We start from the raw sequence: 13,055 nt of genomic DNA on the forward strand, positions 1-13,055 counted from the left end.
ACCCTCATTTGGAGAAACACAGCTTGCTTGCTTCTTCGGACCAAGGGGCTATAAAGTACTTATGCAGTAAAAGTCGAGACCTCAGCAGTGCTTGTTGTAGAGAATACTTTCAAATTTGGTTTGTTTTGCTTCTCCCAGCCGAAAGCCGTAAAGTACTTAAGTCGTAAAAGTCTGTTCCTCCACAAAGCTAATGATTTACAGTATACTGTCCCAGACTCCAGCTTTCTCCAGCTTCGGTTATAAAGTCCTCGTAAGTTAAAGTCCACCTCTTACAGAATCTCTTTAGATCTTCTTCTCTTCTCTTTTTTATTATTATTATAAAAGTTCATAAAAGTTACTATGAATGTGTTCCCATAGATAGATAACGAAAGTCTCTGTCCTTACCCGCTCCAGCTCCTCTTTTCAGACGTGACGCTGTAATAAAATACCAATCTGTTTGGGTTTAAAGCTTATTTGCCACTTCAAGATTACACTATCTTCTCAAATAGGCCGCTTAAGTTTATTTTGTACTTACAAGCGTTGAAACTAATTGGCTCTGTTGATGCAGTCCTTCATAAATCTTTGTGCTTCTCCCTCCTGCCACGGAGCTTTTACAGCTAGGACAACCATAAAAAATGTAATTATGGTTATACAAGATCGGCTACAGATAGACTTTTATAGAACACTGTATTTGACCTCTAGTGGAAGTTCTCTGTGTTCCCAGTTGTTTATTAGTCTTTGGTGTAAAAATTGAGAAAGAGAGATATATACCTATGTGTTTCAAGGAACAGGTTCTTGAAGACTCAAGAAACTTTGTAGCCTATGCATACTTTTCCATTCTCTTCCAGCTGGGAGTAATCATGGATCAGATTCTTCCTCATTTCATCATGCAAAAGTCGAGGATGGGAGAAATCCTCACCCGTTTTGCATATAGGAAAACATCAATCGTGCAATTTATGAAACCAACCAAAGATTTCCTTAATGCCATTCCATAGGCAGGTCATTCCATAGGTTGGTAATCCAGTACATAGGCCATATATCTGGAAGCCAGTCCAACCAACATATCTTCATACCTTTTGCTGAGTTTACCCTTGGAGTTCTATACTTGTCTCCCTTATTGCCTCTTTTTTAAAAAATATATTTTATTTTCCAACATAAAATTTAAAAACGTATAAATACAACATCATATATAAAGTGAAAACATAAAACATAAGCTTAACCTACAAGCAATCTTATTTATTGATATACTTTTGCAGGTGAGATTCTCTCCATACTGTTCATTTTAATTCCATTATTACAGGACAGAACGGCCGGTTCCTGTGGCGGCCGGGGGCGTAGAGCTCGGCCAGCGGCTGGCTCCCCTCCATCACGCCCAGGGCGCTGCCGGCCTGCGCGCCGAGGAGGAGGAGGAGGCGGGCGCGGGAGGGCGGGTCAGCCGCTGCCGCCGCCGCTGGGGCCGCATCCTGCCCGCTGCCTGGGGGGGCCGCCTCGGCCTCTGGGCATCCGCTGCCCCGCTGGCTCCTCCGACGCCGGGTCTCTCCGGCCAAGGTGAGCGAGGAAGGAAGGCCGGCAAGGGCGAGTGAACGAGGCGAAGGGCCGGCCACTCCCCGAAGGTGACCGACCCGCAGCCGCCCCGCCGAAGCCCAGGCGCTTTGCATGGAAGCTACCATCTGCCGGCAGGGCGGGGGGGTGACCGCTTCTACCACCAACCCCCAGCCGCGCCCCCCGCCTCATCTTGGGCCGCTCTGGCTGAGGACACTCAGCGACCCCCCCCAAACGGGCCAAAGGGACCCCACGGTGCCCCTCTCCCTCCCTCCTTCCTTCTGATTTCACTGATGGAAAAGCGGGGGGGCAGTTCCTAATGGGGCTCCACAATTATTCCTTCCTGAGGCAGATGCATGAATAATAGGCATTTTTGGCCGAATTTATTTCACGGGAGGTGGGTGGGAACCGGGGCTGCCCCAGAGACCTCAGCGTGAGCCCCAGGCCACTGTGTCCGGGACTGCCCTTGCCCGCCCCGGGCAGAAGAGGGGCGAGGAAGGAAGAGCCCATGGTGCAGGACTCAGAGAGGCCAGGATGATTGGTTTAAACACGAAGGTGGGGTGAAATATGGGTACAGACAAAAGGGAAATTCAGCAGCCAAGAGAAGGGCCCCCACCCGTGAAGTGGATTGCCCCACGACCATCCCCACCCACAAACCTTCTCTGGAGATATGGGGCTTATAATGACACATTCTATGTCATTCACATGTATGTGTGAGAATGTTTTCATTTCTTTCCTTCCTTCTTTTCCTGCCTTCCTTCTTTCCCCCTACAGTATCTCCTTCCTTCCTTCCATTCATCATCAGCTCCTTCCTTCCTCTTTCTCTCTTTTCCTGCCTTCCCCCCCATCTCCTTCCTTCCCTCCTCTCTTTGCCCCTTGGAGTAAGGACCTGGGTTCTTTGCAAAGTATCCCCAGAGGGTAACGAAATCTGCCCATGAAGGACAACACTAGAGGTAGATTTGAGATTCTTCTTCACAAAGCTTATGATCCAATGAATGGCTCTTTGTTTAAAGAGATATAATGGAGAAAATGAGACGCACAGGATCAAATCCCCAAAGTCAGAAAAAGACGTCAGATATTGGAGCATGTCATAGACATTGTGAAAGTGATTGGGAAACATGGACTTAGCTATCGAGGCAACAAATTTGAGGCTGCATACACATTGGGGGTCCATTCACTTGATCATGGAAATTTTTTAGAGTTGGTCTTACTTCTTAGCAAGTATGATGTCTGCCTTAAAGAACATGTCAACAATTGCATAGCAAAAAGCAAGAAGTCACATTCAAGTGGAAAGGGCAGAGGATCATTAGTAACTTTGCTCTCCAAAACAAAAATAAATAAAGTTGTCGAAACAATACGACAGTTAATTCAAGAGGCAGTGGCAAGCGGTGTTCTCAGTGCAAATTGACACAACTCAGGATAGTACTTCAAGAGACCAATGCTCAGTAATTGTTCGTTATGTGACAGACTGTATTCATGAGAAGCTCCTGGCAGTGGTCGATTGTGAGTCTTCATCAGGTGAATACTTTCTTACCTTACTAAGGCAAGTTCTGCAGTCATGTAAAATTGACATAAAAAATTGCACTGGTAGTTCTACTGATGGAGCAGCTAACATGCAAGGACAGTATAGAGGCTTCTCTACATGGTTGTCCAGAGAATCTCCATGCCAAATTCATGTTTGGTGTTATGCACATGTACTCAATTTAGTACTGGCTGACACCACAAAGGTTGTAATTCCAAGTGCATCGTTATTTAATCTAATAAATGATGTTGGAGTTTTTATTCGTGAGTCTTATCAACAATTGAATGTATGGCTAAATGTCAGTCAGGACCCACACCATCAAAGACTCTCTGTGATTGGGGAAACACGCTGGTGGTCCAAAGATGCAGCACTTAGAAAAATATTTGGATCATTTTCCCAACTGATTCGGCTTTATATGTTGACCTTATTGTAACATCGTCAAAGATTGAAGAAAACTCAAGATCTAAGCCAGAAGTACGAATAAAGGCAAAAACTTACGTAGAATCACTGCTTAAATATGAGACCGTTCTCACAGCACATATATTTCTTCGGATTTTTGAGCTGACATCCCCGTTGTCAAAATATCTACAAACAAGTGGCTTAGATGTATTACAAGCTCATCACATGGTCACAGGGACACAGGAAAATCTCAAAAAGCTTGCCAGAGATTTTGAAGGGGTCAAGAACAGTGCAGATGATTTTATAAGATGGGCAAATGACAAACTACAAGAACTTGAAGATTGTGAACTTGAAGTACAGGCCACCTTGCCTCATAAAAGGTTAAGAAAGAAGAAAAGCATGGTTGGTGAATGTTCTCAAGATGAAGTAATATCTGATGCCATCATGGCATATAAGATACAAGTACACAATGTGATCCTTGATGTAATCACGGAGAGCATAACTCGACGTTTTCTTGCTAGTGAAACACTGTATGCCGACTATGCATGCCTAGACCCTAGGAACTTTTCAAACATAAGAGAACAAGGGCTTCATATATCTGCAATGGAAGATTTAAGTAAAGTCTTGATCAAATTTAATGAGAATGCCACAGCTGAAAATTTGCGGTGTGAATTAACTAGTCTAGCTTTGCATTGGGACAAATTGAAGACATCAGCGCTAGAAGAATACACTGTAAGGGTGTCAAGAGAAACGCCCATGGAAGATCTAAGTCAACAATTTGATGAAATGGAGCTGTTAAATAAGCCATGTGCAACATGTAAGAACTGTGCCATTTGTTGCTATCAAATTCTACGGCGCTACAATTTATTAACAGATGCCTATAATGTGATAGGTCTAGCCTACAAATTCCTACTGACTCTATCATTTACTCAAGTTGCTTGTGAGAGAAGCTTCTCCACCTTGAGGTTCATCAAGAATCGACTGAGGAATACTGTATCCCAGGACCATTTGGATTCATTCATGTTAATGGCTACAGAAAAAGAAATCCTCATGAGTCTTGATGTGGATGCCATCATCAACAGAGTTGCAGAGAGTAGTGAAGCCCTGCTAAGTCTTCTTATTCCTTGATAAAGTATCATTCCTAAGTCTTTCCAGTATTAGTAGGGTTCAAATTTAAAATGTTCAAATCATAAACGAGGTGGAAAGTTCTTGAGCCGAGCCTTTTGTTCCTGGTGGAAGTGTGGATGTAGGAGGATCTGCTACTTATGGCTTGTTCACATTGAACGTTTTGTTGCAGTTATGTTTAATGATCTAATGTTTCAATACATTAAAATAGCTATAAGATCTTACATTGTACTGTTGGTGTTTTTTGTTTAGAGAGCACTAGCATTGACAAATTTAAACATTAAATTTTAATTACACTTTTTGTTAAACGTGATGATTTTATAGGTTTAGTTTTCCTGATGCTCCTTGTTATTTATACAACCAGGGCAATGATTGGTATAGGGAGAACTCGTAAGCATGTACCAATACCACTATACCAGCAACGCCCTTTCAGAGCACCACAATATCGTGAATGGAGCCCACAACAGGTGGGCCTGTGTCCCCACAGCCGGTGGGCCTGTGTGCTCTAAATGCCAGGGCCGATTTTTGGTCCCAGTCCGGCCCTGATTTTAACCCAATACTTTCTTGCTTTATAACATGTTCACCATGCATGGTAGTAAGTTCCTTCATGATTCTTGCCTTTCTAACACTTATTCAACATATTTGGAAACATTTTTGCAAGTCTGGCTGGAGGGAAGTTCCATCTATAGAACATCTTATATACATTTTCTTTATAAGAGGTTGCTAATGTTAGCTTGTAATTTTTTGTCCACATTAGTTGCCATTTTTCTAGTTCTATATTATATCCAACATTTTTAGACCATTTTAACATTATCTCCTTAACTTCTTTGGCTTGTGTGTCCCATTGCAATAAAAATTTATACAATTTTGAATTTGTTGTTCTTCTGTGGTAATATTTTATCAAATATTGTATATTCTTCTTAAAATCCTTGTATTTTTTTATTTTTATTGTAGATTGATGGTAATTGCATTTGAGACCACCATGAAAAGATCGATCCTTGGTTCTCTAGTTGAGTTTTTGTCTTCAGAAGTCCCTCATTATACGTCGTGATTTTTTTTCAAAATTTAGCAAGTTTGGTTGTGTAAATGCTTCCATAGGTGAAATCCATCTTGGTATTTTCACATATTTTTTAAGTTTAATTTTTTCCCCAGACCTTTAACAGAGAATTCCTTATTGTATTTCTTTCAAAGTATTTGTGAGTTTTAGTTCTTCCATAACATAGAAATGCATGCAGGTTGTGTCCCTCTAAGCATAGTATTCTCTTATTTTTTAGCTTTATACATTCCCTAATGCAAGTTAAAGCGCCTGATTGATACTAAAAATTCCAATTTGGCAAACCAAATCCTCCCCTTTCTTTTGCATCTTGTAGTAATTTACATTTAATTCCTGGCTTCTTCTTCTGCCATATAAACTTTTCAACTAGGGTGTTAAACTCCTCAAAAAACTTTTGCTTTAATTTTATTGGTAAGTTCTGGAAAAGGAAGATTACTTTTGGGAGAATATTCACTTTAACCATTGCAATTTTTCCTGAAAATGAAAGTTGTAATTTTTCCCATCTTTCCAAATCTTGTTTATTCTGCTCAAGGAGTTTCACATAATTATCTTCTTTCAGTGAAGAACATCTGGCAGTCAAGTTAATTCCTAAATACTTTACTTTTTTGTTATCTGAATGCTTGTGTTTGAGATGAGTTGGGTCTTTTTTTTGGGGGGGGGGTAAATTTTTGGTTAAGAATTTTTTTCCTCTTGATTAATTTCCAGTCCAGCTACCTCGCCAAATTCCTTAATTTGTTGAAGTAAGATTGGAGCTGTCTGTTGGGTTCTCTAAAAGGAAGACCAGATCGTCTGCAAACGCTTGAAGTTTATACGTTCCATCTTTGATCTTTGTGCCTTGTATTCCTTCATTCTGTCTAATTTCTCTATTTAATGTTTCCAATGAGAGAATAAACAACAATGGGGAGAGTGGACATCCTTGCCGTGTTCCTTTAGCAATCTCAATGTTTGGTGTTCCTTCTCCATTAACAATTATTTTTGCTGCTTGATTTGTATAAATTGCTCCTATCATATTTAAAAAGTTTTGTCCAAAGTCCATCATCTCAAGTTGTATCTTCATAAATTCTCAATTTAAGTTATCAAAAGTTTTTGTGGGTCCAAGAATAAAAGAGCCATTTGTTTTCCTGGATGCGCTTTGTAATATTCTAGAACATCTACTATTATTCTTATATTATTCTTCAGTTGCTGTTTTAGGAGAAAATCATGTTGGTCTTCATGTATAAATTGCATATTTTTTTCACTCTTTCTGCCATGATGGACACAAATATTTAATAATCTACATTGAGAAGAGTAATCAGCCTATAATTCCCTATTTGAGTAAAGTTTATTTTATTTTATTACAGTGGTGCCTTGCATAGTGATCGCTCCGTTGAGCGATGAACTCGCTTAGCAACGGAGTTTTTGCGATCGGAAAAGCGATTGCTTTGCGATGGTCCCTATGGGGGTTCTTCACTTTGCGATGATCGCGGGGAAGTGATCATGGCAAAGCGACCCTTTTTTAACAGCTGATCTACGGTTTCAAAATGGCCGCCTCAAAAACAAAATGCCCACCCGCTGTTTTTCCTCGCTTAAGAGGTAGCGAAAATGGCGGCGCTATGGAGGATTTTCGCTTAAAGGTGAGTTTTTAAGCCCATAGGAACTCATTAATCACATTTTAATGCATTTCTATGGGCTTCTTTAATTTCGCTTAGCGATGAAATCTCTTAGAAATGTTTTTTCTGGAACGGATTAACGTCCCTAAGCGAGGCACCACTGTATACTGTTTTTATTCTATTTTTTATTGTTAGCCACCCAGAGTAGACTTGTCTCTAGATGGGCGGGATATAAATGTAATGAACGAACGAACGAACGAACGAACGAACGAACGAACGAACGAACGAACGAACGAACGAACGAACGAACAAACAAACAAACAAACAAACAAACAAACAAACAAACAATCAAACAATCAAACAATCAAACAATCAAATAAATAAATAAATAAATAAATAAATAAATACGTCCACTCCTTCCTTGGGCATTAATGTAATGTCTGCTTCTGACAAGGTTTTTGGAGTCCTCGCTTCTTTCAGTGCTTGGTTACAAAGATTTTTCAATGGTTTCACAATTTCATCTCGGAAAGTTTTGTAATATTCAGCAGGAAGTCCATCTGGACCGCGGGTTTTCTCTCTTTTTTTGCTTATCTGTACTTTCCATAATTTCCAACAACGTCATTTCTGCATTCATTATCTTTTTAGTTTCTTCTGATCGTTTGGGGAGATTTGCTCTTTCCAGGTAGTCCTTTATCTTCTTTAGCTGTTACTTGTGCTTTGTAAAGATTAGTATAGAACTCCGTTATTATACTGTGTATTTGACTCCGGTTTCTCTTCAGATCGTATAAATCTTCCCCCTTATTGCCTCTTCTAGTGTTGCAATTTAAATAAAAAATACACGAGAAAGAGACATTTCCTTTTAGAGGAAAAATTAATTTGACATCAAAGATGAAATTACTGTAGACCATGCTGTTTCTATTCATAGGCACAGTGTGGACCCAGAACATTTTAAGCTTGATATATTATGAAGGTCATCGAAATGGGACTGAAGAGAGAGAGACAATTGACAGAATGCCATGGCTGGATTACAACCTCCGTAATGTGGATTTCAGCAAACGTGAATCACCACGTCTCATTGCTTGTCATTTGCCCTATTACTTGGTTCCAAAAGGATTAAGAAATGGTAAAGGAAAGGTATGACATTCCACTGATTTTGTTCCCTTTAATTTATTTGTCAACTATATCTTGTTCTATATCAAAACATCACAGACAGAAGCAAATAACAGCTCAACGTATCTTGCTTGAATTAGGTTTCTAGGAATTTGCCAGGTAATTTTTTTGAATGAAAGGAAATTCAAAGGGTTTCAGGGTGTGCGTGCAGTGAAGAAAGATGATTCTAGACAAGGGAAGAAAACCAGTGACAAGAATCTTTCAAGAACATTTTATTTTCCATTGGGAAATGCCTCTTGAAATATCTGTTTCAAAGTGTATGTTAGAGAGGGAAACAAAATGATGCCGTGCAGCCTGTGGGCCTCATGCAACCCTCGAGGGGGCCAAATAGAGTCACCTAGCTCCTTTTGGCCCTCACACCTGCCGCCAAGTACATTTTAAAGATGTTTTTAAAAGGCTCCGAAACCCACTTGTGCCTTCTGTGATGATGGTGGGGCACTTTTCAAAAGTATTGCTGAGGTCCCCTCATTAATCTAATTTTAATTTTAATGATTCCTACAGGTTATCTATGTGCTCAGAAACCCAAAAGATGTCTTAGTATCATACTATCATTTTTCCAAATTTTCACGCAAAGTGGAAGAAATAGACTTTGAAGTTTTGATGGAAAGGTTCCTAGATGGCAATGGTAAGAATTCCCTACCACTGGAATCTAAGCCACATTTGTCCCTATGTTATATCTGTGATTTGAGAACACAAACTCTGTCGCATAATTGCCCTTGAAACAAGGGAAAGGGCTAAAAGGATAAATGGGGCTTGGGACACCCTTGTAAACCCCACTTCCCTGTCCCACTTGATTAAGCCAACTCCTTGTCTTGAGACTTCTGTCAGTGTGTGAGGCGGAACCTGTGTCCTCTCAGTGGAGATGGGGATTTGGAGCGGGATGCCTCTGCAAACCACCATCTTTACTGCTGTTTCTGTTCTCCCCACAGAAATAGGGCTGGAGAGAATTCAGTGTTTTCAGAAGGCCACACCAGAGATTGTTAGATGGTGAACATGTTCAAAATCTGTTGAATAACTGATCCTCACTAAATAAATGAGATATAAGGAATATTTTTACTCCACACTCAGACACACTTCATGCAGACCAACTTTCTCCATTAACTATCTTGTTATGGAAGAAAGTGTGGTTTCATACTGTGGTGAGAAACTGATGATGGAGAATGCTCATATATTTCATGCACCAGAACAAGGGTTCTGGTGCATGAAATATTAGCCACATTTCTCCCTAGATTACGTATGTGATTTGAAAACACATAATCTGTTCCACAACTGCACTTGAAACAATGGAAATGGGTAAAAGGATAGTTGGACGTTGGGATACATGTAGTCCCTGTGTCCTCTTTCGACCTGAATAAGCAAATTCAGATGACAGTGTTGATTTGTTTTGATTCATGATTCATTAAGATCAATGAATCATGAATTATGAATTTACATCTAAGGGATCAATTAAATGATTCATAAATTAATATTTTAAACTTTAAAACCCTATAAAAAGCTTCCCAGGCACCTAGAGCCAACAAATTCACAGGGAAGCTTCTTCAGACTCTTCTGTGCAAGCCCTGCAAGTTGGTGAAGTTTTGGTTTTGGATGTCCATTTTGTGCAACCACAAATAGCCCCCCCCAGGAAAGCCCCCCCCCCCAGCACCTAGAGACACTGAGATGATTCCCCTGGCTCCCCTCTACAATTCCTCAAAGTTTAGTGAAGATTGGGTTTCAGACATCCAAATCATACACCCACAAAATGAGTCCCCACAAGAAAGTGCCCATTAGCAGCTGGTTTGGAGAAACCCAATCTTCACCAAACTTGGAGGGATTGTTGAAGAGAGGCCGTTTTAATGACATTTTCAGATTGTCAGTTATGTAAATAAGAGCACTAAGCTTTTGCTTTACATGGAAAAGGCCTTACCACACAATGTGACAGGATTCAGGACTAGTACTCGATCCCCCACATTCAAATCATGGTGCTTTGCTTTTGCACACACACACCCACACACCCACACCCCGAATTGCCTTCATCACTGAAACAACACCTACAGATACAGAGACCCAATCTTTATAAGAACAAATGGCACAGGGAAAAGCTTGTTCAAATTCTTCTGTTTTGAAAAAGTAGAAGCCCTCCCCCCTGGAAGCAGTGAAATAAATCCAATTCAGAAACAAATCGGCTGGACCAGTTTTGACCAGTCTTTGCATTATGTGGTTAATAAAAATTCTTTAAATTCCCCTATTTTATATGCAAAGCAAATCTCCTGGTATTTGACCATGTAGTCACATTCAAAGTGCAATCTGTTTGCCAGTTGCATTAAATAAGGCAAGTGTGACTGACTGGAGGTCTCATTTATGGACTGTGTAACTGATACATCATTTGACTATGGTGTTCACAGGAATATTTTGATCAGATATTTGTAGCAATGTTCCGAATCATTTTTATAAGGTTTACAAAATACTATGATTTTTTAAAATTATACGTACTGACTACCCTGCATGGTAGAACAGGCATTTCAAACACTTCCAAATGACTTGTTGTGCCATCGCAGGCAGGTGTCATATTAGCCCCAAATATTTTTCTGCCTAAAAGAATGGACAAAATAGCACCGCCCTCCATTCCATGTAGCAGTGGTTCCCAAACATTACCCCCCAGATGTTCCCAGAAATCCTGGCCAGCACAGCTAGTGGTGTAGGCTTATGGTGGTTTAAGATCCAAGTACACCTGGGGACTGGAAAGACAGTCACTGAAGCTGTTGCATCATCCATCAACAGAGGCCACTCCTATCTAATGCAATAGGGTGGCAGGTGGATGGAGAGCAAAGCATGCACACAGCTCTAGTTTTAACATGTCCTATGGGATCTGCCCCCTTTAAAAGATGTCATTCTTTGCTTAACCCCCCTGGGGAATTCCAGCCTGTTAGAATTGGAACTTTCCAACATACACCAATACTAAACAAGTCTGCCAAATGGCATTTTTATCAATTCTGATTTTTGTGCGGAACTGTGTTTTTCTTTTCAGTGATGGCTGGTTCGTGGTTGGACCATGTAGAAGGCTGGTCTGCTCACAGGGATGACTTCAATATTCTCTTCCTTACCTATGAAGAAATGAAGAAGGTAACTCATAACACTGCTTTCCCAATGAATATTATAAAACTGTCCAAACACCCCTAAGTTTGCCATGGACTCTGAGGTCAAAGGAAAAAGCAGACAAGTGTCTAAATGGGGAGGAGAGGGACGTTTCTTGCAGGCTTTCCTCTTGGTTGCAATTTAGCAGAGCATGCATAGTTCTCTTTAAGCCGTTAGGTGTCGGTGACAGTAACACCTTGTTGCCTGTATATAACAGCACTGAAAGCTGTCAACCTGCTATCCTGGAATGGTGAAAATCTGTCTGAGTAAGAGTCAAAACCAGCAAATTAAATAACACTGGGGCCAGTATACAGCCTTGCTTAACTCCATTATGTTTTGGGATTTGCATCTTCTTTTCAAGTTTTTATTATCTCCATTACACACAGCACCCTGAATGTTAGCTGAATTTAGTTCCTTGAATATCATGTCCTTCCTTTGGATCTAGGATCGTAATAGATATTTCCTTGAAATATGTTCTGTTCCAAGTAAGACAGCTTTCTGTAGTTGGTGTGTCATGATCTCATTTACACCCTGAATACAAAGAGGATTTTATAGGTCTTTTGGTCTTGCACCTAAAACACCAATTACAAAGAGAAGAATTTTGGTTTTCCCATTATTTTTAAATTTCAACTTAATTGTTGTTATTGAACAACCAGTCACGAAGAGGAAGTCTGCCTGAAGAGAAAGGTATTTGCCTGTTGACAGAAGGACAGTAAAGACAGGGCCAGTTTGGCCTCCTGCAAGAATGAATTCTAAAGTCTGGGAACAATTAAAGAGAAGGTCCTCCCTCCCTCTTGCCCCCACGTAATGCACCCATGAGGATGATGGGAGTGAGAGAGAAAAAGAGGGACAGAAAAAAAGAAAAAAGAGGGAGAGAAAGACCAGAATCTTCTTGCCTGGTTATTCTGGTAGAATACAAATGGCATAAGATTTGGAGGCAAAAGCCCTTAAGGTAAGGAATAACCATGGACATTATCTGTCATATACTGAACTATGTGACTCGACATGCAACTAATAAAGTGTATGATGCTTTCTTCTCTTGAGACATTTTGCTTCTGAAACTTGTGCTATTTTTATAGCTATGCAAGAGGATTTCAGCCAGGGAGAATATTAAAAATCAACACATATTATTCAGCTGAGTTTAGTTTCTTTGAGTTCTCAATATGTTTCTTGAAGCACTTTTCTATACAATGCTTTTCCAAAATTGTTGCCTTTATTATCCATGTATCAGCCCTGATACAACATCTATGGAAAGGTACCATTTTCTCATAGCCACACATGACAAAAAGAATCGCTGTTTCTGCAGCCTCTCTAGCAGAGCAGTTGTATCGTGGTATTATATTTGGATGTTTCTGATAGACTTAGATGCCACTTATAGATTACTTTGAATGTTAATTTTGTGAACCTGACAGAAATTGTTTCAATGGTGGGAGTGAGGACATTTTGTTCCATTGCTTCTTGGGGTACTTTTTCTTTGGTGTAACTCCCAAGCAACTTTGCCCCAAAAGCCTACATTTTGCACCATAAGTATATTTTGAATATTTATCCTTGTGTTGTGTTT

General features: G+C 40.2%; 2 protein-coding genes across 3 annotated transcripts in view; one reads left to right on the forward strand and one right to left on the reverse strand.

The window, feature by feature from the left end:
* Positions 1-13,055, forward strand: part of LOC140706619 (amine sulfotransferase) — a 40,284-nt gene that overhangs the window by 20,493 nt on the left and 6,736 nt on the right. For both annotated transcript variants that reach the window (XM_078384836.1, XM_078384833.1), the window contains exons 3-5: positions 8,136-8,344; positions 8,882-9,005; positions 11,388-11,482. In XM_078384836.1, coding sequence (XP_078240962.1) covers positions 8,136-8,344; positions 8,882-9,005; positions 11,388-11,482 — 428 coding nt within the window. The remainder of the gene's footprint in view (positions 1-8,135; positions 8,345-8,881; positions 9,006-11,387; positions 11,483-13,055) is intronic.
* LOC144586492 (uncharacterized) overlaps positions 1-13,055 on the reverse strand; it is a 1,082,363-nt gene that overhangs the window by 20,190 nt on the left and 1,049,118 nt on the right. The gene's annotated exons all lie outside the window — the stretch shown is intronic.

The sequence above is a fragment of the Pogona vitticeps genome, chromosome 1 (genome assembly GCF_051106095.1).
Source record: "Pogona vitticeps strain Pit_001003342236 chromosome 1, PviZW2.1, whole genome shotgun sequence".
In the NCBI taxonomy this organism is placed as follows: Eukaryota; Metazoa; Chordata; class Lepidosauria; order Squamata; family Agamidae; genus Pogona; species Pogona vitticeps.